Raw genomic sequence first — 24,897 nt, 5'->3', positions numbered from 1 at the left:
TGTTTCCGGGACGCGTTCGGAAATATCGTTCGCAAAGTGGCAGGAAATTTCGTAGCGCGTCGTTTTTGCTCCGGAGAAATTTTGCGAGAAACTTTTCGACGTCGCGATCGATGCTCGAAAGTTGGTTTCTTTCGTTCCGGTTCGCCTCGGCCCGACCACGCCCCGCAAATTTCCCGACGAGGCAGCGAGAGCGTTACGCGCCGCCGCGACTTTTCGATTCGAGCGGCTCGAACCCCTCGAACCGGTTAACGCGATACCGGAAAACCGAGCGTTCCCACGAGATCGCGACACGCGCACGAGTGCGGTACGAAACGCTCGAGCGCGCGTTAACCGATCGAGGAACGCCATGTGGCTCGCGTCGAGACGCATTGTGCGCCGCGACTCCCCGTAAAACAACGGGGGGATCGCCTTTTAATAAATGGAACGGATCGCGTTCGAACGCCCATTCTGTCCGTAAACGCGGCAAAGAACGAACGCGCTTCGCGCGGCGTGACGTTTCTTTTCAGCCCATCGTACCGTCTCTCGACACCGATCCCTTCTTCGTTCCGTTCCGTTCCGTTCCGTTCCGTTCCGTTCCGTTCCGTTTCGTTCGAGGAGCTCACGGAAACTCGTTACGAAACGATTCGAAAAAAGATCGAAGCGTTTCGATGGGATTTCGATGTAACCTTTCGTTCGCGGCGATGAAAGGATAATCGGGAAATCGGGTCGCTGTAGAGTGCGGGATCGCCGCGGGGAGTTTCGATCGTTGTTTTCGAGGACGCGTTCGAAGGAGGAATCGGCTTTCCCGAGTCCGTTTCGCGTCGGTGTTTCCTCCGTGGATGTTTCGAAGGACGGGTTTGGCGCGGCTGAGCTCGTTAGGATCTCCGGGAGAGGGGAAGGATAACGCGCGGGCCGCGTCTACCGGGGGCAACGCATCTGGCCGAATTAGAATCGGAGCTTCGTAATCGGTTTAAAACCGACGGGTAATTTATTCGCGGCACGGTTCGATCTCTCCCGTTTGGCAGGGTCCTGTGTAAAAATCGCGGGACCGGTGGCCCGTTTCCCCTACGGGGTGTCCGGGGTCGAACGCCACCGGGAGCGTGGCTGGATCGCGCAATGTCCCGCGAGACGAGACGCCCACCCGGCGAGGAATCGAGGAGCAAATTCTTTCCGATCGATTCGAACGCGTTTCGAGGCGGTGTACTCGACCGTCGATGTAGGATCTTCGAGGGGGTCGCATCGGATGCGAGGCCGACGCGGCCCTTCGGGTGTACCGTGAGCGGGAGTTTCGAACGAAGCTCGAAATCGTTCTCGGAGCTTGTATCCCGATGATCCCCCGTCCTCCGTCCCCCGTTGCCGCGTCCGGAGGAGGGTCGCGTTCCAATTAGCGCGTTCGTCTCGCGGTGCCGAGGGCGCGCGCGGTAGCACGCTCCGGCGCAGCCTCGGGGCCCGACGCGCACACGGTACCCCGAACAACGCGCGGCCTGTCCCTCGACCGAGCAACAATGCTTCGCTGATTTTGCATTCGTCGACCCTTGCGTCCACGCGCCCGCACCCTTTCCCGCCCCTCTGTTTTCTTCTCTATTTTTCCTTCATTGTTATCCTCTCCGGGTGGATAGCGGACCGGTGATTCCGCGCCGATGTTTTGACGTAATCCCATAAAGCGCGTTATTCTTGTGTAAATAGCCGTTCCGTCGCGAGGGTCGGAAACCGATACGTCGAACGGGGCTGGACAGGGGTGCGCCCGAGAGACCCGCCGAATCCCCGGAATCCCTGGGAACGATCGGGATACCCCGGTTCCGAAGATCGCCGATTCTTTCGGCCCGATCGAGGGTCCTCTCGTCCGTGCCTCTCGCGGAGACACGGAATCGACCTCGATCCGTACCAAAGACGCTCCTTCGACGCGGACCGCGAGCGAGCCGACAAACGGCTCCTCGACGCCGAGCGGTTCGCCTTTCCCGCCCGGGAGGGGTGCTCGCGTCCGTGGGGCGCGTTTAGGATCTACCGTCGACAAAGGACGAGGGGAGACTCCATTGTAAATAAACGATCGAAATTGAACGAGGTACGGCAGACTTCGTAACCGCGATCCGAGTTCTCCCCTCTGCTTTGTCTCCGTTCTTTCGAGCGGAAACTCGCGTCGCGTCGCCTCGCCTCGCCTCGCCTCGCCTCGCCTCGCCTCACCTCGCGTCGTTTCGTCGCGAATTTTTAACTCGGCGACCTCGCTTCCAGGGCGTACGATTTTTACACCGTCGCGCGTAATTTCGACCGCGAGAGGCAACGAGTTTCGAAGGAAGCCGTTCGTTTCGTTTCGAGTTCGAGGAGGTAAAGATTCCGAGGGCGTCGATCGATACCCGCGCGACGCGTCCTTGGAACCGAGCGACCAACGGAGAAAGAACGTTTCGACCGCGCGAACCTTCCGCGAGGGGAACGCCCGAGGTTCTCGCGCGTTCGACGAATCGTTTCGCGATGAAAATCTACGGACAAAGGCGTCCCCGCGAGCGAGGAACAACGTTTCTCGAAACCGATGGAAATTGAAATTTCTTGCGGCGGGACGGTAACTCGACGCGACGTTTCGAAGCTCGGATCGAAGGGTTGGGCGGTGAGCCGATCGTTCGCGAAGGAGTTTCTCGATTCGAGGAGGCGTCGGGAACGAAAACCCGGTAGAATTTCGTTCGGTCGAGAGCAGAATCCCTCGGGATCCGAAAAAACGAACGGTACTCGAACGGTACTCGAACGGTACTCGAACGGTACTCGAACGGTACACGGACGACGAGGACGACGAGGAACCGTTCGGACAGCGGTCCCCTCCCGATCTCGAACCCCCGTCGGCGAGTACCGATCGACGGGATCGTCCCTGGTATCGTGCGAGCGGAGAGCCGCGCGCCCGCTGTTTACCGAAACCGGTTGCGTCCGCTCGTCGATATCCAAAGAGGAGGGAACCTCGAAGCCCCTGCGGTGACTCGGACTCGCCGGGCAAAAAGGAAAGAAAGAGAGAAGGGGGCCAAGCTTCGCGAGGACGTTGCTTCGCTGGTTATTAGCGGAGCCGCGCCGTGTACCTTCGCGACGGGGAGTCGAAATATAATTAAAGGTTCGCCGGTGGCCGGCCTAAGGGATGTTTTGGTTCCATTATAGCGTGCCGGCAGCCCCTGCCTCGCGAACCCCTCCGGCCCTCGAAATCCGCGACCGGTCTACAATTACGCCCCTGCCCTCCTCGTCGGCTATAAATTTCGATGCATGCATATTCAAACGGTACACCGTATCTGTCCAACCCCCCCGCGAGCGCCTCCTCCTTTCTTACCGGGCCGACGCGGCGCCGAACCCCGCTTTTACTTTCTTCCCCTCTCGCTTTCTCCGCGTCTCTCCGCTCCTCTCCCTCGTACCGGTTCGCTTCGCTTCGTTTCGTTTCGTTTCGTTTCGTTTCGTTTCGTTTCGTTTCGTTTCCCCTCCGTTCCCCCGTGTCGCCGTATGAAATAATCATGGAATTATTACCCTCCGGGCCGCGTGCGCGGGTTTCTCGCGTCGAACTCTCGCGGAGGGCGGCTCGACGCACGCACAATGCCCGGCAGCCAGCGAGACTCGAAAGACCGCTTCTTCCGCACCCTCTCTTTCGACGGAATTACTTCGGGGAGCACGGTGTAACGCCGCGTCGAAAGTAAATCCAACGGCCGCGGGGATCCGCGTCGCGTTAATTACTACGGATTAATTTCGTTCTCGCGTTGTTGCGCCGATTTCTTTCGTCCCCGCGCCTCGAGCTCGCCCGGACCGCGTTTACACTTTGAAGTTCGCGCCGGAACGAACCACCGAAGCGAACCGAAACTCCTCGAACGCCGAAAGAAACGTCTCGCCCGCCGCCCGACCCAACCGACCTAACCGACCCGACCGAACCAACGACCACCGCGGTCCCAGGGTGATCGACCCGCTACGCCTTTTTTCTCCCCGAGCTAAAGTTTGCCGAGATGATTCACGCCGATTACGCCCGACGCCGTCCGCCCCCTCGTTGTAATCCATTAAAAGCACTTTAATAAATTGACAAATACGCGAAATATCGTACGACCTCCTCCTCGACCGCGCGCCCACCCGCCCGTAAGGATAGGGTTACCGAGCGGGAATCTCCGATTTCTCGAGCCAGGCTTCCGCTCGAATCGGCCGCGTAACGCGACTTTCGATCACCCGAATCGACCTCCTTCGCTCGAGAAGCCAACGATACCTTCGGCTCGACAACGCGAACCGACTCCTCCGAGCGCTTCGAGAAACGACTTCTCCCTGTAGCGGTCGTTCGCTCGATGCGCGTAACTCCAAACTCGTTGTGTCCCCTCGAAACCGCGATTCTCGGCTTTTTTTTTTCGCTGAAATTCGTTAGAGGATTCGAAAATGCCGGGGATTTGAATTCCTCGTCGGCGCGGGATGCGGGATGCGGGATGCGGGGCGCGGCCTTTCGAGAAACTCCAGCGGTACGAACGGTCGAGCGGACGCGTAGAAACGGTAATCGCCGGCCGTCTTTGCGCGTCCGACGAGTTACCGTCTCTCCGCCGGAAACTCGTACGTCGTAACGAACGATGATGCGAATTGCGCAGAGCACGGTCGAGAAAACGAGAGAAACGTTGCCCGGAACTCGAGCTCGTGGAAATTGCGAGCTGGCCCGAATCGGAGGGATCTCTTTCCTTTTTCCTCCGTTCGGTCGCTCGGTCGCTCGGTCGCTCGGTCGCGGAGAAAAAAAAAAGTTTGCGGAAATGGGCCGTCGGTGTTTCCCCTAAATTCGGAGAACGTGTTGCTCCCCTCGGCCGAAAACGAGGCGAGATTTCGGTCTCGTCCAGGGGTTATCGGGGACGCGGATCGAACCGTTGGCGAAACTCGTTTCCGTAACGAAGCTCGTCGCGACTACGGGAGGAACGCGCCGAATCGCAAGTACGCGTGCCCCGAAAGAGATCGAAAACGCGTTCGCGTTCCCGTTCCCGTTCCCGTTCCCGTTCCCGTTCCCGTTCCCGTTCCTCGGTCACGGACCGAAGTATTTTACTCGTCTCGGCGAGGAGACCGAGGTAGACGATCGGCAAAAACGGGCCGGCCGTAACGAACCCAGTTTGCGTAATTGCGCCCCGTCCCGGAGGAACCGAGTTCGAAGCGATGCTCGCTTCCGCTGGAAATTCCTCGCGGCGAGGAGAATCTTGGCTCCGATGTCCGCGAGGATGCGAGGAGCGCGATCGCTCGACGAATATCCTGGCCTTTCGAAAGGACGTTTCGACGAACCGTTCGGAGATTCGTTGCCCGATTCGTTCCTAGTTCGTGTCGAGATCGTAAACCGTGCCGTGGCTGGCTCGCCTCCTAGCCACCGTTTCGCGTCGCGTATCAAGATAAATACGCCGTTCGAATCTCGGGTTTCCCGTTTGGTAAAACGGAAACATCGAACCGGCGAGAGTTCCGGAAATCGCGTACGCCGGAACTCCTCGGGCCCGTTTTTCCGATCGGTTCCCTCGCGCCCTCGAGCGTCGACGGTTCCTCCCCGTTGTTTCTTTCTTCGGCTTTGCGAAGGATCGACGAGGAGTAACTCGACGTCCTCGAGAGCGAGGGCGCATCGAGCCTCGCGTCGCTCGGTTCCACGGCCTAAAAAACTCCGCTGCCCGAAAACCGATCGCCTCGTACGCGCTCCTACGAAACAAAGGTGAGAATTTATAGAGCCCGGTCGTTGTCGGGCGAGAAAAATCGAGTTTCGGGAATCCCGTATTCGGGGCGCGAACGCTCCTTGTTCGGCTCGAACGGATCGTTGCGACGGATCGCGAAACGTTGGTCGCGTTCGCTTTACCGTAAATCGCGAGCCGTTTCCCCGTTTCGAGGATCGAACGCTCGGAATTGCGCGAGACGAAACTACTTTGTTCGTAGAAGCCGAGCTACCGAACTCGGCCAATTTCGCGATAGAAAGGGATCCACCCGAGAGAACGGAACGCGCCATCTCGCGGGCCCGCGGCACGCGGCGATGTTTCCTCGGATCTCTCTCCGAGCTACTCCGATTTGCATTTTCGGGATTATCTCCTCGAGACGTACTTGCCGCCGAGAAACGAAAGCCCGCGATACCCCGTCGGGCAACGCGAAACTTGCCGTGCATCGATCCACCGCTCTTCCTACCCCGACACCGAATTTTCAACTTGCTTCTTCTTCTCTCGATCGTTTCGCGATTACCGCGATTGGTTCGCTCGTCGTTGCTCGGAAAAGAAAATACGCAGATCGGCGTCCAATTAGCGAACCGATCGCTCGAACCGCGAAATCGGCAACGATTCGAATCGTCCCTCGTTCTCGCTTTCGCGGCTTTTCGCGGCTTTTCGCGGCTTTTCGCGGCTTTTCGCGGCTTTTCGCGGCTTTTCGCGGCTTTTCGCGGCTTTTCGCGGCGACGCGACGCGAGTCGAAATTTATTCGCGGCTGCTCTCCGCCAGGGTGGTCGCGGGAAGTCGAAAGTTTCGCGAAATTACCCTCGCCTCGTTACGTCCACCGTCGGAAGGGCGCGAAAGTTGCGCGAACTCGGAACTCCTCGAGAAAGAAACGCGGAAGAAACTCGAGAAGAAAGTGTGCCGGCCGGTGATGGAAATAAAACGCGAAACGGACGATACGCGCGAGTCGCCGGATAGTCGAAAAGTTTGCCGAACGTTTCTCCAGAATTGTTCTCCGCTCCGGAAATTCTTGGCTCCGCTAGCGAGCTCGATTTACCGAGAAACGTGGAAACGGATACGACGTCGAAGCGAGAACTACGGTGGACGATGAACGATCACCGGTGAGCCGACTTTCCCACTCGACGTCGGTATCGACGTGTTTCCTACTCCGTGTTTCGTACTCGTTCCAATTTACCGATCTACGACCGCTAGCGCGTAAATATCGAAAAACCGAGGGAAGAAAGGACGCGGTCGCGGTCGCGGTCGCGGTCGCTCTCGGGGGAGTGGAACACCGAGGGAAACACGCTCGCCGTTTATCCGTCGATATTTGCGGACGGGAAAAAGGGTGCTCTTCGCGTCGCGCCGAGGGGGGACCGATTTCGCGAATTCGACTTACGCGTTTCGGTCGTCGCGAATTTCCTCCGACTCGTTTCGCCGCGATCGAAGCCCCCTTTCGAATCTCGTTCCGAGTGTCTTCCGAATCGTCCTACGATTCTTCGAGAAAAGCGAGACGCTTCTCGATCAACGCTTCGAATAGACGCGCGTAAAAGGGCCAACCGAACGAAACGAAGAAACGCGGAAACCACTTTTTCGCGCTTTTCCCCAGAGAAGGATACCGGAGAACGCAACGCGTCCCGTTGAATAATCGAGAACCCAATTTCCTCGCCGAGAAACCGTCGCGTATCGGCTCGGGACGCGTTCTCTCCTTCTTCTTCGTCTTCTTCTCCTCGCTGCTCGAGGTCGAAACGTGGTAAAACGGTAGTTAAAAAGTTTCCCGGCGATACCGATCGATCGCGACGAGAATCGCGTCGGTCCCGAAAAGAGCCCCGAAACCGGCGATTTCGAGACTCGATCGACGAGTAGATCGAACCCGTTTCCCAATTTCCCTTTTTTCGCCCCGGAACACGGGAATCGAGTAGTTTCGAACTCGTGGAAAAGATTTTTTTCGTTCCGGTTCGTTCTCGACCAATTTCCCCGGTTCGAACCCTATCGAATTTCGATCCGGGGACAGTTTCCGCCTAAACGGAAATTCCTCGGGAGAATCGGTCCGCGTTCCGAGGCGCGGGCACGGTCGCGGGCGCGGGCGCTCGTAAGAAATTCCATCGCGGGGAGACGGTTTCGAGGTCGGGCGAAACGAGATCGGTCTCGATCGAAGCGAAACCGGAAACCGAAAGATAGCAAATCGCACCGCACTGCACCGCATCCGGATCGGGTCGCAAACTTTTCGGCGAGCAGAGGCCGTTTTCGTGGCGCTCGACGAACCGCGAGATCGCGCGACTCGAAATCGAAGTCGCGTAAACAGGTGCGTGGCAGCCCGGATACTCTCGCGACGTCGATGAATCTCGGGCCAGGAAGAGGGTGTTCCCGGTAGAGGAGCAGACTACCACGCCCCGTTCCGAAAATTTCATCCCCGAACGATTAAAACTTAATACACGGACACGCCTACCGGAGGATGCCCGACGAACCCTTCGTCGATTCCGGTCTGCCCCTCTGTTTTCAGCTTCACCCACCCCTCCGGTATCGGTACGCGTTTCTCTCGTTTTCCCGGATTCCCTTTCGTCCCGTTTCCCCGCACCCCGAATCCCCCTCCGTTTCGTATTCGTTTTTCTCCCCTTCGCAGGGCCGGGTGTTTTTTCGCGTTCCGGGTCCGTTGATCGCCTCGAGAGGGTCGAGACACCCTCGCGGATCTCCGCGGTGAAATTTTCAAGGTCACTGGCTCGAATTTCGCTCGCCGGATCCGGACGGAAGGGACGTCTTTGTCGCGGGACGGGGCAACTGTTCCGCGAGAGCGACACCGATGCGCGCAATTACGCGTCGATCGAGTTTCTTCTATTTCGCTTCGAGGAAGCGAAATCTTTCCACGATCGCCGTAGGAAATTCGAGCTCGGACCGTAACGCGAAACGGATGAAAATTCGACTCGGCGGCGACGGCGCGTACGTCGCCCGACCCGTCTACGGAATTCCCGGAAACTTCTCGGGTAAATTGAAATTTTTTATTCAAGAGCGATGCTCGACGCGAGCTCGCGTTTCCCGCGACGACGCTCGTCCTCGAACGTCCCGTTGCGTCCTCGAAGGAGCTGGTCCGCGCGCGACTATCTTCGTCCGGCTGCGATCTGCCGCCGAACTTTCGAAAGAGGGGTCTCTTCGGCCGCCGTTCGATCCTCCTCGCGAACCATCGATCACGATGGAATCGAGCCTACCTCCGCGAAAGGATCGTTACGATTTCCACCGACGAAGGGTATTAAATATTTTCCGCCAAAGTTTTCCGTTTCGATATCGAATTTTTCTCGTCCAGCGCGTGCCGGATTTTCGCGAAACGTTCGACGAGCCGTATTTTAATTCGGTCGCTGCATCGAACGCGGGGAAACACTCGGGAGTTTATACGCGCGTTTCGGTGTAACGCGACGAAACATCGATGTTTCGTCGCGTTACATTTCGAAAGTTTTACCGTGTACGCGGTAGCCGGCCGCGTACGTCGAAACGCATTGTTTCGGCTCGTTCGATTCGCGAGAAGATTTTTGTTCGTTCGAGGCCGCGTAAACTGTACGAATCGACGACGAAGCGCCGACGGTAGAAACGAAATTACCGCGCCGCGAATCGAAACCCGAACGCGGACGCGGCTCTGTTTCCGAACGAATCTCGAGCGAGCTGTCGCGTCGAAACGCGACGAGAGGAAGCGTTCCTCGAGAGCGGACGGAATCTGTGTCACCGATGTACCTCGATCGAACGCGAGTCGCGTGTTACATTTTTCCACTTCTCGAGACAAGATTTCGCGGAGTTTCATCGAGTCGCGAATCTCGATCGGAACGCGTTCGGAGAGATACGATTTTACCGGTTACTTCGAGCAAGGAACGAACGAGACGGGACACGCGAAAGATTCTCCGCTCGGCTACCATCGTATTCCACGCGCGCGGAAACTATTCCTCCGTGGAAACCGGCAAGCTGCGTCTCGGGAGAAACACGGCAGTCACGTTCGTCGCGTTTCTTTCTTTCAACGACGAAACAGCGAGGGGTGCTGGACGCGAGAAATTTTCCCAAGCTCGAAAAAGCTCCGTACTAAAATGTTCTCGGGAGAAAATTGGTCGGCACCGAAGTTGTTGGCCGCGCACCGAGGCGAGGCCGAAACACGAGCTTCGACGACGCGTCCTTTGCCCGAGAATTCGTTTCATCGATCCGTTTGTCCTTTCGTCGAACCAATATCCGTCGTTAATTTCCGAATCGATCCGCGCGGCTGCGAGCTGCCCGTTTTCTTTCCGGGTGAATAACGCGAGGATGGTGCGCGCGACGCGAAACCGCGGCGAAACCAACGACGGGAAAAGGTGACAACGGGAGAGACGGAGAGACGGAGAGACGGAGAGACGGAGAGACGGAGAGACGGAGAGACGGAGAGAGAGAACGCGATCGAACGAGACCGGTGAAATTTCCCGTTAAATTCGATCGAGGACTCTCGATGCGGTTCGCGACTCTACCGGTCGTTTCTTTTTTAATCGCCGCTTCCCTCGATTCCGACCGCGCTCGAGCCGTTCCAACTCTTCGAAAGCTACCGCGTCGTTTTACGAGATCCGGAGAACGTTTCCCGACAGAGGAAACGGGACAACGCGTTTACCCGAATAACGGGAGACGCGAGGATTTCGAGAGACTTTCCATCCTCGCTTTCGAACGAGATTTTTAAAGGAAGCACCGCGATCGTTTCGCATCGATGATTTCTCCTCTTTTCACCAGCCTCCGAAAGACAGGGAAATTCCCGTACCTGCGTTCCCCGTCGACCTACGCTCTTCTTCGTAGCGCTCCGCAACGAACGCAAAGGGGCAGGAACAATGCCAGGTGAAAACGGGAAATATCGTATCTCTTCCATGGCCAATAACCGTGAACACCGTTTCGCGGAGGATATCCGTTGAAAGAGGAAAAAAATGGAAGAGAAAAAAAACACGAAAACCGGGCCGTTTCTCCCTTCCCTTCCCTTCTCTTCCCTCCGTCTCTTCCCGTGCCGATAAATATTCAGGGCGTGTGCGCGAGAACGAGCGTGGGCGGACTTTAATTCCAGAATTAATGGACATTTTGTCGAAGTTGACGCGATTGACCCTCGTTAACCCGCGGCACGATTATTTCGCAAAAATGGGATTCGGGGAAGTTTAATAAACACCGTTAGCGGAATTGTCGTCGTCGGTGACGTTCCACTTGTCCCACTTAGCCGCGATCCGACGGCTCGGAACGCGGCGAGAGTCGCGATCGGCCGGATAAAAATCGTTTCGATCGACCGGACGAGGTCCGCTGCTGGCTCCGACCGTAACGCGAATGGAATCCGATGCTCCGTTCGTTCCGTTTGGTATCGATCCGCGATCGGAACCGATGCGCCGAGAGAACGAATACCCGTATCCGAAAGGACCGGGAAACCAAGATTCGAGCGAACGAAAACGCGGAGAAACTGGGCGAACGTCTTTCGAGACCGAAAACGACCTTCTTTCCTTTCTTCGTTTATCTTTTCTTCTCGAATAATTTTTCGGGGAAAGCCCGTCGATTCTCTATTCGCAGCTGGCTGGCTGGCTGGCTGGCTGGCTGGCTGGCTGGCTATCCGACTGGCCGGCCGCCTTTCATCCTGAACGGAAAATAGGTTCGATTGGGAGAAAACATTCGCGACGGTTCAAAGGAGGAAGAAAAGGCTGGTCGCGTGTTCGCGTTTGATCCTTCGTCCCTCGCATCGGGATTTCGCTTCGATATCTCCGGCTCGATTGAAAATAGTCCGAGCTCTTGCTCCTCGGAGATCGTAGCAGGAATTCGAAGACGTCGAGCGTGGTTCGTCGATTGGTTCTCGCGAAACGATAAAACGATTCGTAAAGTTCGTCGAGTAGCGTTTCTTTTCTTCTCGTTTTTCCGTGGAAAGGTTTTCTCGAAAGGAACGTTATTTCGGAAAAGGAGGCCAACGTTCGAAAGCGAAACAACGGATTCGAATTCGATCGAAACGCATATAGAGTACGTCGGTGGACCGGAGGCGCTCGATCCGGGAATATCGTCGCAAACGTTCTCGACTCGTTTGTTCGCGTTCGCGATCGCGATCGCGAATAGAATCCGATTATCGCCGCGAGTCGTCGACCGCTCCTGTCGATCGCGCGTCCAAGGATTTCACTCGCGACGGAGGATACTCCTCGAAGAAAATTTTACTCGTTCGCGGTCGTATCTTTCGTCGGTAACGAGCAATCCCGAGGGCCGAAAATTTCCCGATCACCGTGCCCACGCTCGAGAAGGAAAACTGGAAGCGGACCCATTACCATGGAAATCCGTTCCGCTCGCGGAACGACGTTATCGTCGTTGATCGCTTCCACCGCGTTCGTCGCGAAACGTCGAAACGACGTTCCCGTACTCCGTATCCTCCGGCAGCGACCGTTTCGTCCCCCGAGAACGACTCCTCCGAGATCTCCTCGCGAAACGTCGAAAGGTCACCGCCGTTCGAGCAACGGGAAGGAACGAGAGACCGAGCGAATTTGCGAGATTTTCGCGCGTCGTCGACCCGTAGCTGGCCAAGAGTATACGTTGCACGCACGAGTTGTAAAGAGGAACGGTGCAGCTCCGGGGGTCGTTTACGCGGTACCGGTCGAAGCGGATCGTATCGCCATCGAACGGATAAAGCCGATCGTTTCGTTTTCGATGTACCGACGAGCAAGGATCACCGAGGAGCCAACGAACGCAATGGATACGACCGTGACGATCGTCGCGTGGACAATGCCGCTTAGCAATTATTTTAAAGCGGCGCTCGAAACAATGGGAACGTTGCGTATACTATATACCGAGCGTGCTCCGTATTCCAGCTTCGAGGCTCGCGATGGCTCGCGATGGCTCGCGATGGCTCGTAATAACGGCAGAAGCGGTGACTAAAGGCGAACAACCGAGACGGAGGCGAGTCCGTCTCCCTCCCTCTGTCCCTCGGAGCCCCCTTTTTCGTGCTCTCTCGTTGCCTCCGCGGCTCGAGCCTCGACGGATCCGCTCGATTACTCCGACGCGAAGCCAAGGACGGCCTCGAATATCATCGATTCCTTTTTCCAACGAAAAACCAACCGAAGAAATTCGACGAACGTCGTTGCGAATCGTTTCGGCCTACGGTGCATACGGGGAAAGATGTTTGCGCGAACGAGCTCTCTCCTTCCCGATAGCGAGCTTCTTCTCGACTCTCGAGCGGACGGCCAGCGTTCCTCGGCCGAGGGTCGAAACCGGCCAAGGAAACCGCGTACCGTCGTTAAAGCTGTCCCGACGCTAAACTTTCGTCCCGCGGAAAGAAACTCAGGGTCGAGGAAGCCGTAAAAGCCCCGGGAGAAACTCGATAAAGCCGGTCTCGCGGAGGGCTTTGCTCGTCCGCGTTCGCGTTCGCGTTCGGTCGGATGTCCACCTTCTACGAGGACACGCGCCGCTCCCCGAGTCGAACGTTGCTTCCCGGACGCCCGAAATACCTGTGTATTCGCGAACGATCGATTAAAATGGACGCGAAACTCGCGAGAGCCGTGGAATTTCGCGCAGCTTCGCGGACCTCGTTCTCGCATCGTTCGGTCGCGAATACGCGAGCGAATTCCCACCTCCCCGTTCCCTCGAGATCGAGAAATTTCCTCCCCGAGAGCGTTCCCTCCGAATCGCCAACGCGAACAACTATCTCTCGATAGGAAACGAAGCTCCTTGCGAGAACGTACACGTACGCGTACGTACGCGCGATAAAAACATTAGCGAACTTGTACCATTTTGCCGGTCGAAATCTTTTCTCCTGGACCGTACCGTTTTGTCAAAGTTCGTACAATCGAAAATCGTTCCGTTTCGTTTCAGGCAACAAACTGATTTGCGACTGCAAACTGGCATGGATCTGGGGTCTGAGGAACGAGACGAAGAACAGGCAGCTGCGAGACGCTTTGGAGAAGCTCACTTGCTTCTTGGAAAGCAATAACGCATCGCGGAAGATCAACAACGTGAACCACGAATGGAACAAGGCTCTCGAGAACGCGCGAAACCCAAGTGGGTCGCTCTGCTTACTCGCGTCGCGTCGCTTGTCTCGTCCTTTGCGCGTTTCGTGTCCGGGTCCGCTAAACTTTCTCGGTCATTGTTGCGAGATCCCGACGCTGAAATCCTCGCGTCGTCCGACGCGAGGCGGCTCTTTCGAGAACGATGCTCGAAAAGAATCGTCTCGCCGGCCATTTTCCACCACTTTCGAAGGTGAAAAACCGTTCACGGTGGATCGCGTTGGAAAAATCCGAGATCTTCCCCTTGGACTTTCCGTCGAGCTTTCGGTCGTTTTATCGATCTTCCGCATCGTCGTCGTCGTCGTCGTTTTTTCGGGAATACGCGACAGATTGTATTATATAATACATTCTAGCCGGTTCTCGACGTTACGCGCGAGACTTTACTTTTGAGTAAAAATGGAAACAGATATTTTAGAGGTTCCTGCCCGTTTTATTATCGGGACCTGTAGCTACGTTTTTTCCCACGACGTTGATAAATCGCGTCCAGGTAATTGGTTCCGGTCACCGTATACGCCGTTACGAACCCTAAAAAAGAAACGCGATTCGGTATCGGAGCTCGGTAACGGAAAATAGCCTTTATCGTCGAAAAAGAAAGCAAATTGCCCGTCTAGACTCGATTCGCCGGATCGTACGTACGTAGGTATTTTCTCTTAGTTATCGTCACCGAACGGAATTCGATCCAGAGAACGCGACGTAATCGAATTCGCGCGAACGATCGTTTGCGTGAAAATTTGCAAATTTTTTTTCAACCGGAACAAATTCCGTCGAAATATTAGTCTTCGGTAACTACGTCCGTAACGCGAATAGCCGGTCCGTTAAATTCGATTTCCATTCGTTTCGTCGTTCGCGGCCGAGCCACGTATCGTTGCTACCGTTTAAAAATAAAAGTTCCACGCGAATCGAAATATTTTATTTCATTGTTGGCAATATCGACTACTACGTTCCATTAAATTTCGTCCGGTTGTTATTTGTATCAACGCGCAACGTCCCACCGTACGGCGCTATCATTTTACGAAACGAAAACTTGGATCGAAATCGAATCGTTGCGCCGTGCCGCCGCGTCGTTCGAAATAAACTGACAACGGGACAAACGATTCGAAACGTTGAAAAATATCGATCGACGCTCGAACTCTAATTATTTACCGTTTCGTGTAAAAATCGAACGCCGTGACCAGTTTTATCTCCGTATCGATTTCGCGATACGTTTCCTCGATACCCGTTTTGATTCGAGTTTTCGAATCTACGTTGTTGCAGAAGAATATCTGGCCGAAAACTTCCGAGCCGGAAACCTCGAGGTCGACAACGCCTACCTGGGCGACGAGTACGACAGCGAAGGCGGTTACGAGGATTCGAATTCCGATTCTCAGCCAAAGGTAAGCTCGAACAAAGATACCTTTTCACCCGTCGTATTTACTTTTCCTCGATCCAACGGGCCCGATCGATTCCGCTTCGAGGGTCTTTCTCGACTCACCCGAATTCGAACTTTTATTCGTTCCGCCGTTCTAACGGAAGGAAAGTCTCGATCGATTCGTCTCGCTCCACTTTGGAAACGACGCACGTCGAAGATCGATTGGATTTTTCGTTCAAATTGGTCGGTGCGCGATAAAACGGATAAACACGGTCGACGCGACGATCTTCGAAAGTCGAAAACTTTTTTTAACGCGGATTTACGGTACCGCGAGATTCGAAAGCTGCGAATTCAGCAGCCCTTCTGGTAAATTCGAATTTCCATTTTTCTCCGCAATTAACGCCACGCCCGCAGCTCGGGTTTGCTCGCGCGTTTGCTCGTTCGCTCGCTTACTATTTTTTTCAATTCTGTTCGAAACAAAGCTCCGGCTGCAACCGAAAGCGTTAACGAGCCGACAACCGTGGAAAATCGATTACGAAGGAACATCTCCGAGAGCTTCTTTTCGTTTGCCACGTTTCCGCTCGTATTTCCGAACGAAGAACTACCCATCGAGTTACGATTCGGGTCGAACGATTGACCCTCGTCCACGACGCGTTGTTGCAGATGCAAGTGATCGAAGGCAAGTCGATGCAGGTGAAGAATCTGTTCGAGCTAAAAATGGAGGAGCTTCCGTGCCCGGAGCCCTCGAGGGAAGATCTAATGGCCTCCGAGCAGCCATCGAGTCGCCACGAGAACGCCCCCGTGGACTCGTCCATCTGGTTCGCGTCTTCGGCCGAGAGCGTGCACCTCGAGACGTTCCCGTCCGTCCTCGTGTACCCGTTCGTTGTTCTGTTGTCGGTGCTCTTCACGTAGAAGCGGCTCTACTCGCGGGACGATTCAGCGAACGGATCCAAAGTACGAGGGAGGTTCGTGGACGAGGACGAGGACGAGGACGAGGACGAGGACGAGGACGAGGACGAGGACGAGGACGAGGACGAGGACGAGGTCGAGGACGGTTCTCGGTACTTTGAAACGCGTGTATAATCGAACACGATTCGCGCCGTCGCGCCGTCGCGGCGTCGCGCCGGTGTGTGCGTGTACGCGTCGCGTTGCGTACGGGTCAGGGGCTCGACGATCGAAATTCGTCCTTGTCGTCTCCTACTCCGGCGTCGAACTCTTCGCGGAGACGACGACGACGACCACGACCACGGCCGCGACCACGACCACGACCACGAGTATTTACTTGTTCGCAACGAGGGCACTCCGGGTGTATCGGTCGATCGAAGAAGGAAGCGGTCGATGCGCCTACTGGACTCGGAAGACTTTCGGAGGATGGTTCGGATAGTTGTCGTTGCACGTCTACGGGATGCTTACCGTATCCGCGACACCGGGCCACCTTTCATCGACGACTTTTCCCTCTACTTTTCTCCCCGAAGAGAGGTCTGCCTTTCCTACGCGTTCGACCAACGGTATCGCGTACAACGATATTTCTTTCCTTTGGCGTTCCAAAGGAACCAGCGTTCGAGGTAATGCGTACTCGGGAAAAATAAAATCGTATCTTTCGATCGAAATCGAAATATCGGTCCTCGCGAAACAAGTCGGCTCGGTCGATTCTCTGTGCATCGACGATCGAATCGAAAACTTTCCGAGCAAAGTTTTCCACCTAAACGCACAAAATCTTCGTACAAACTATTATTATTATTAGTAGTAGTTGTAGTAGTAGCAGTGGCAGTAGCAGTAATAATATATGCGACACGTTTCCCAGTGACGCCGACGCGATATCGTTGCGATGCATTATTATTACGATACGAACCGATATTGTAATAAATCGTTATCGTAACACCGTTACTTTAGATGCACGTACGTACAAAGGTAGGTACGCGTTTCCGTGTTCAGAGGCGATCGGTCGATCGAGCTCGATTCGGTTCGCGAAACGGCCGAAACCGACGTAATCTCGATTTCGCTCGAGCCGATTCGACTACCGACTCAACGACGAAGGACGAAGTCGAGAACAAAGTCGGAGCCTCTCGATCCAAGAATCGGTCCACGAGAATTTTGCTCGGATCCATCTCGCGCGCTTCGTCGACGACACTTTGCTTCTACGGTTTCGCGTACACGAACGATGCATACCGCGTCCAATGAATAAATTAGCACAATCTCGCACCGAAAGAACGGGATATCGCTACCCTAACCACCGCGTTGCGTCGCGTCGCGTCTCGTCTCGTCTTTGTCTTCGTGTTCGTCTTCGTCGAGCGAGCGCGTCTCAATTGCGCCTCTAATTGAACGAACGTTGCGAAGAGTCACCGCGACCGAGCGTTTTCTACGGGCAGAGGAAACTGGAAGAGTCGCGATCGTAGCGTAAACACCGAGCGGCGTTTCCTTGAGTTATTATTCGCAGGGATCGGATTCCCGGCGGGATCGAGCCGACGGAATCCCTCTGGCTCGTCGAACCCGTTACGCTGGAACGTTTGTTCGGATATGTGTGTAGCGTGTACGCGTACGTATGGAGTTTGCGCGCTTCGCGAAATGCGTTGCTCGTGTTCGAACGTCTCGGTAACATCGATTCGTCCGAGTAACGAGCGATCCTCCCGACTGCTCGCAAAACTACCAGCCAACGTCGATCTTGTTTCTCCGGGGTTCGGGTTCGCGAATCGAGGCGTTACGCTTTGTCGGTCGATCGATCGATCGATCGGCTTTACGTTGCGGAAGCTCGTCCAGTCGACGCCGTTTAATCAGCTTTCGTCGACAATGCTCGACGAGCCAACTTGGATCGATCGGCTTTTCCCCGGTACAAGAGGTCCGTTTCGAGGAGAAAACGGGAAAACGGGAAAACGGGAAACGCTTCCGTTGGAGGTAAAAGCGAACGTTCAACGCGCTTACCTTGTCGCGGTCCTGGCCGTAATCCGATAGCCCCGTTTCGGCAAAGTCTTCTCGACGAACGTTCGACGAACGTTCGGTGTTTCCTGTTTGCGTTCGAACGCGAGAACCTCTCGCGCGACCGAATACGCCTCTACGTAATTTCGTAGAATCGTAGGAAAGATCGAGACCGATACGCGCGAGAAGAGACCGAGAGGAAAAGTTTCACCGTCGCTTCGATCGCGAATCGACGACAGAGAGAAACGAAAGGAACGAGCGAACGCGCGACGGTCGTTTCCGACCCGACTCGTCCAGGAGACCCGATCGATGACACGTAGTGTCGTCTCGCTTACCTTGCGCGCGAGAAACGAACAAAAATAGCAACAAGTTTATCGATAACGTTCCGATCGTTCGTCGTGGTATCGCGATACGTATATACGGTATACGATAGATCGAACTGGGAAATCTTCGAGGCGATCGGAGACGACACGGGCTCGGTCGATGGAGAAGTTTCTCCGATTCGATCGTTGGGAACGCAAAAACGACCCGATCCGCGGATCGAAGAGGAAAGTTTCGCCCGAATCTGCCTCTCTGTATCGAAACTCTTTCGAAAATCGGTCGACCGAGCCGAGTCGACCGATCGAGGTTCCTCGAGGACGTTCCAGAGGACCGAATAACAACGAAATCTTTGCGTTCGTTTTTCTCAAACTCCGAGTGATCTCTTTACGGCTCGCGACTCGTGCCAATTTAGCTTAAACTCTTTCTCATCGTCGTTGTTTTTTCGTCGACGTTCTCGTATTTCGTCGTCCAAACGTCCCGCGCGATGGCATTTTGTGGCGCAACGTCTATCGACGATCGATACGCGTGCACGCGTACCGAAGGAAGAAGGAACGGAAAATTTAGATATCGAGGGAAAGAGAAAGAGAAAGATCGGAAGAGAGAGAAATTAATTAAAATTACACCGACCGAAGATATCGTCCTGCATCGCGTTCTTGTTCCTTCTATCGTTCGAGAATACAAACGACTCGTAACGAACGCAGTTTTTTCCCCAATGTTTCGCGCGCTTTTTGACGCGTTTTTTTCCGAAAGTGACGTTCAAAGACGTTCCAAGTTTCGTTCGATGATTCTCGAATATAGAATATCGCGAGACAGGGTTAGGTACGAGTCTCTTTCTCTCTCTCTCTCTCTCTCTATGTATTTCCCGATCGCTCAAACTCCCACTCGCATTTGCATTTACATTTACATTTACATTTACATTTACATTTACATTTACATTTACACTCGCACTTGCATCCACACTCGCGCTCACACCGACGCGTTCGAATCCATTGAAAATATTAAGCTCGTAAATACCAAAGATAAGTTCGATGTTAGTCGTTAGAGAGCTCGTAACGTAATTCGCGATCCGCCTGATCGCGCTTGCGGATCGATTGTTAAACACGATCGTATCCGAAGGAAATTCGAAAGGAAAAAGCGTTGGTCGAGTCTCGTCGCGTTCGAACGATGCATCGGCAACGTGGAGTTCAATTCGTTCATTATTTCGCAAGGCCGCATTGCGCTCCGAAATAATTCGTTTCTCTTCGCGTGTTCGTAACAAACGCGGAAACAGCGTTCCTTGTTTGCGATTATTTTTTGCGCCGTTGTTTCTATTCGGGAAACGTCGAATAGCGGAAGACTGTGCGCGCCCACGAGTTTTTTCGCGCGACTATCGTTCAAGCTACGGACGCAAGAGCGCTACGATAAGTTAAGATTTTACCAAACTACTCGTGAATTTACCGTCAAGCTGTAATGTGTATTATATGTTCTTTTGTATGATCCAACAATGATAAATAAATCGTCGAAGATTCATCGCGAGGATGAATTCCTCCCGTTTTCCTCGAAGGACGAACGATTCGCGAGCCGCGGTTTCGAGACTCGTCGATACGTATCGATTGTACCGAATTTGAACGTTGCCGTTTTAGAAAATCCGTCGACGAATTCGAGCTACGTCTACTTTTCGCGTTCACTTTCCACGTTTGTACGATAGCTGAATAGGAAAGCTGCGGTTTCGTTCGACATTGATATTCGTTGGTCGATATTTGGATCGTCGGGCTTTCGCGCAACAAGTAATCGCACGTCCAACGAACGGTCGCACCCGAGGCGAGAAACGTTTTCTTTCTATTGGTTGCTGGTCGTAATCGAATCGCGAAACACATCGACTCTCGTCGATTCGTGTTTCGACGTAAATCGATCGCGCCTCGTCCGTCGGCATTGAACGTTCGTTCGCGCGGCGAGTTTCGTTTCGCTCGTCTTCGAGAGAGCAGTGTCGCGGAACCTCGGGGATCGTTGATACTTTTTCCAATATTTTTACCGGTTTTCTCGAAAACGCGCACCGAGCGGTTCGAATCGGTTCGACGAGTCCCTCGGGAAACCTGCTGCGGTAAGTAGTTTGCAAATTTTTGATAAACGTGTCCGTTCGCGATCATCGGTAGCCTTTCGAGCAACGAGTATCGAACGCTAAGAAAACGAACGACCGGAGGCGCGATTCTACGAATCGCTCGGGCAACGAGGATCGAACGTGAACGGTATCGATATTCGGTTCGGTCGTACTCGGTCGTTTACAAATTAGTTACGAACGTTGGTGTTACGAGCGTTGGTCGAAGAACGAACAGAATCGAAAAGAAAAACGGCGCCGGACGAATGTACGCGTATCGTCTGCTCGGCACGGGTCGCGTATGTACATTGGCCGCGTACGCGAGTAATCGAAGAGACGCCCTCGATCGTGTTTCGCTCCCGACGACGCGTTTAAACGACCGAACGAGAAACGCGAGGTTATCGGACCTCGACGGTGCGACAAGTTTCGTAGAAAATTCGAGCGATCGATCGATCCGAGGAGAACGGACAAACACGTGGATCCCTAGTTACGTGCAACCGACTCGATCGTTTCGCAACCTTTCGAATATTTTTTCGCGAGCAAGGAAAACGGCGGCGAACGCGTTAATCGAGTTAGCCGTTCGACGACACTGTTACCGTTTCGTCGACTTCGAAAACATCCACGGAAACGGTAAACGTTTACGAAATCGTACGGCCGGCGCACGGTGAGAACGGGTTACGTAAAACCTGATACGCGATGCGTGATACGTACGCGGATTACGTACGTAGAAAATTCCCTATGAAAATTGCAAACGAGACCGATTTTCGATTCCCTTCGCGAAAAGGAGGAAACTTGCACGGGCATCCGGAAATTTGACTCTAAAATCTGAACCGCGTTCCCGAGAGGGCGAACAAGGAACAGACGCGATGGAAAATTGCGGCTCGAGGAGCAGTTGGCCAATTAGCGGTGGTAAAAATTTAGTTCGCCCGTTACGGAGTTTGTAAATTTCGCTCGACCCGACGCTATTCGAGGGTATTTCTCCGCCGATCGCGTTCGGATCGGAGCTCGCGAAACGCGACCCGATCGGACCGAAGCGTTTCTAAACTGGTAACGAGGGGGCAAAAACTACTCGCTCGATCCGCTGGAATTCGTGGGGTTCCAGTCATCGTCGTCGTCGTCGTCCGCTCGAGAGCACCGCCGTCATTAGCGTTTAGAAGCGAACCGCGCAAAATAAATCCCCTCGTTCGCTCGCCGGCCTACTTTCAATTAGCTCTTTAATTGCCGAGGACCGAGTGGTTTCGCGTTTCAACCGGGACGGTTCGCGAGGAGCGAGCCTCGCGGAATCTTCGCGTCCGGGTAGCCGTTGTTTCTCAACGAGTCGGGGAGACGCGATCGCGAGCCCCGGAATTATGTAAAAACGGCAATTGTTGGTAATTCGTGGGCTTTATATAAACCCGTTCGAAGATGCCATGAAAACTCGCAGTGCGGAAAGTCGCGTTTCTCGGTGCGGGTGGACGGGACGGGACGGGACGGTCTCTTTCGGGAGAGAATCTCTCTCGGAGCTTTGGCTCGACTGCCGCGGTTCGCGATCGCCCTCGAATAATCATCGAAACGATAAAACGGTGCTTACTTCGAAGCGAGTAACGCAAGAAAGGTATCCGATCGAGAATCGACCTTACGTATCGAATTGGAAATTATTTCCGCGTCGAGGAACAGCTCGCGTCGCGCGAACGACGCCCGAAACGGGCAAGAACGTGAATACGTAATCACGGTGATCCAGGGTATTTTCGTTAATCGGGAGCCCGGTGCGATTCGTTTTCGTTTTCGTTTTCGTTTTCGTTTTCGTTCCCGTTACTTTCGAGCGTGCGTTGCTCGCAAACGGTGCAATTATTTCCGCGCGAGAAATTCGACGAACGAAATGGAACGGGTTTCCGATTCGGAAACAGAAGCGAATCGCGACTGCGAACGCTGCGGAGAATTATGCGGAAACTACTTTCATAAATTACGCGATTTATCTCGGAGGACTCGAACGAGCAGTTTTTTCGAACAACGACGAACGCGCGGCACATCGAATAACCAACGGGAGTCGCTCGCTGTCCATTTGGATGTTTCTCTCGTCTTCCGGACCAGAGGCACGAGTGCCGGAGGAAACGGGTAACGCGAGGAGGGAAGGAAGCGAACGAAAATCAATTTACCCGGTTCGATGTTGCTTCTAGCCGATATTTTCTCGACCGCGGGGAAAAATCGAATTTCCTTTTTATCGGCGTGTCGCGCGACGGGTCACGGACTCGTTTAAATTATTAGATTCGTTGTTTCCCTCTTTCCTCGTTTCCTTACTTCGATACCGTCGAGTGCATCGTCGGGACGTTAAGATCGTTCCGGTGTCGAGAAACCCGTGTATTGCCTCAAAAGGTAGACACTTTTCGCTCGCGCCTCCCGATCGATTCGCGTACAAGACTCCCCTGTTTCGTTATTCCGTAGAATAGGAGGCGCAAACAACGTCGACGATGTTCGATCTTATTTTAAATGCACACGAGAGATTCGATCGACGCGACGCGACGCGACGCGAAACCTCTTCGAAACGTCGAACGATGCGACACGGCTGTCGACGTCCTTCTCGTTGGAGGTGCAACGGTGACTTTAATCGTTGACCGGTATAGGCGTACCCGCGTTAAAAAAAAACGGTTGATATTTTCCTTGTTTACGGTTTACGGTTTACGCGTGCAGAGCTTTTTCCACGATTAAATAGGTTCGACGTTGGTTTTTGCAAGATCGACGCGACGGACAGCTTCGCATCTGTCCGCGCGGAACATTGAAAACTGAGAACAATTTTGACGACGAAACGACAACCCTTCGATAATTGTTCGTCGCGTACCTACCGGTAGGCGATTCTTTCGACGAGACTGTTCGATCGTTTCCACGACGTTTCGGTCCGATCGATTTTCGAGCCAGCGTTGTCATTTGGTCGTCGTTGTACGAATCAAGGCTACCTTCGTTTAAAAGCAAAGTCCGGCTCATCGAGGCGCGTAACCGGCTCTCCATCGGGACGAATTCGACTCCGCGAAGGCGATTGTACGCGAGTGCACGCGAGTGCACGCGAGTGCGCGAGTGCGCGAGTGGAACGAGCTTTCCGAATCGAGGAAATAAGGATATCCGCCGAATCGAAATGGGAAAGGTACCTACCTATTGCTCGAACGAGAGCTCGACACCGTCTTGCTGCGCGCGTGCCAGTGAAACGTTCCCTCGTTGGTTGCCGAATTGTCGTTTCGACGTCTAACGCGGAAACGGTTTCGTAACCGAAGATCCGCGTGCCCGCTTACTCGTGCAACGTTCGACCCTCGAAACGCTTCTCGATATAATTTTACTTTTTATTCTTTTCCAAACAGGGAATGTTCTCGGCGACGCACGGAAAGGGGCAAGTGTGCCTGCTGTTTTTCCTCCAAATCGTCTTAATTGCGATAATGGGAGCATTGGTGACGTACGGTCCGGAGGCCAACGCCAACTTGCCAAAAGATCGCGCAGGTCGGTTCAGATCGCCATTCCGAGTCGCGTAACGACGTAACTTATCCCGCAGCGGACGTTAACTTGTGGACAATTTCCATCGAATAGAAACTAGATGATGTTCGCGTGGAAACGCATCGCGAATTATTTCAAAGATACGAAAATAATAAAATCGAGAACGAAACTCGACTCAACGACGATCGCGATCGGCGCAAAGATTTTTTCCTTTCCAGTTGCGGCACAATTGCAACGTCTTACGTTCCGAGAAACAACGAAACACGGCGACCGTTTTTACGGTTCGCGAACCGTCGAACAAAGATTTACGAGTACCGAGCGGCATCGAAAAGCGGTCGAGTCGCGATTTTATTTCCGATCGAAAGGAGAACGTAAGGACCAACGGGTCTACCGTCCGACGGATTTACGGAATTCGTAAAATTTTTCGAGCTTCGCGCACGGTACAACGGAGCGATGAAAGTTTCAGGTGACCACGAAGTCTGGTTGTCCGCCAAGAAGCCTGGAAACAACGACTCGTTCGACGTGTATCCGAGTGAGTACACCGAATCGCTCAACATCGTATTTATATTCAAAGTCCCGTGAGAAACGAGTTTCGCGAAAGTTCACCGTGTCGAATGAAAAAATATCCTCTTGTCGTCCAGCAATTCTGGTATATCTCGCGTTCGGTTTGCACGATTCTCGATGCAGTCGAAGAGAGGATTCTTCGTCGCGAAACAAGAAAATCGAAAATAGGCGATAAGGGTTATTTCTCCGTGTCTCGGTTCGCGGGAAAACCGACTTCGAAGCCTGTTGCGTGCACGTGCCACGGCTGCACGGCTGGCAAGGGAATCTCGTTGCGAAAGATGATGATCCGTGCGGATCGCGGCTACGCTGGACGGTGAAACGATCCATCGATGCGATGGATCTCTTTTCTTCTTCGTTCGTCTCTGCCGACGTGGAAAGTGTTCGGGCTTCGGGAAGGTGCGTAGGTAATGAAAATAAGAAGAAAAAATCGTGTACCGGGCGAACGATCGCAAAGAGAGACCGAAACGGTGGGACGGGGAGGAAGACGAGCTCCGAAAGATAACGAGAGACGCCTGCGTAATATTCCGAGAAACTCGTGTACCTGTGTAACGACGGAGGGCTTAACTTTGCCGCGGAGTCGGATAAAGTACGTATATTAACGTCGCGCCGCTA

The 24,897-nt window shown here is 54.1% G+C and overlaps 1 protein-coding gene across 2 annotated transcripts in view; it reads left to right on the top strand.

The window, feature by feature from the left end:
• Positions 1–24,897, top strand: part of LOC143148961 (uncharacterized) — a 59,494-nt gene that overhangs the window by 26,768 nt on the left and 7,829 nt on the right. The window contains exons 4-7 of one of the 2 annotated variants that reach the window (XM_076315815.1): positions 13,419–13,604; positions 14,864–14,982; positions 23,592–23,727; positions 24,182–24,253. In XM_076315815.1, the coding sequence (XP_076171930.1) occupies positions 13,419–13,604; positions 14,864–14,982; positions 23,592–23,727; positions 24,182–24,253 (513 nt within the window). The remainder of the gene's footprint in view (positions 1–13,418; positions 13,605–14,863; positions 14,983–23,591; positions 23,728–24,181; positions 24,254–24,897) is intronic. The other variant, XM_076315816.1, reaches the window with a different exon arrangement.

This window comes from Ptiloglossa arizonensis, chromosome 7, assembly GCF_051014685.1.
Source record: "Ptiloglossa arizonensis isolate GNS036 chromosome 7, iyPtiAriz1_principal, whole genome shotgun sequence".
NCBI lineage: Eukaryota > Metazoa > Arthropoda > Insecta > Hymenoptera > Colletidae > Ptiloglossa > Ptiloglossa arizonensis.
Note: the sequence above shows the minus strand (reverse complement) of the source record. Positions and strands in the feature narration are given on the sequence as shown.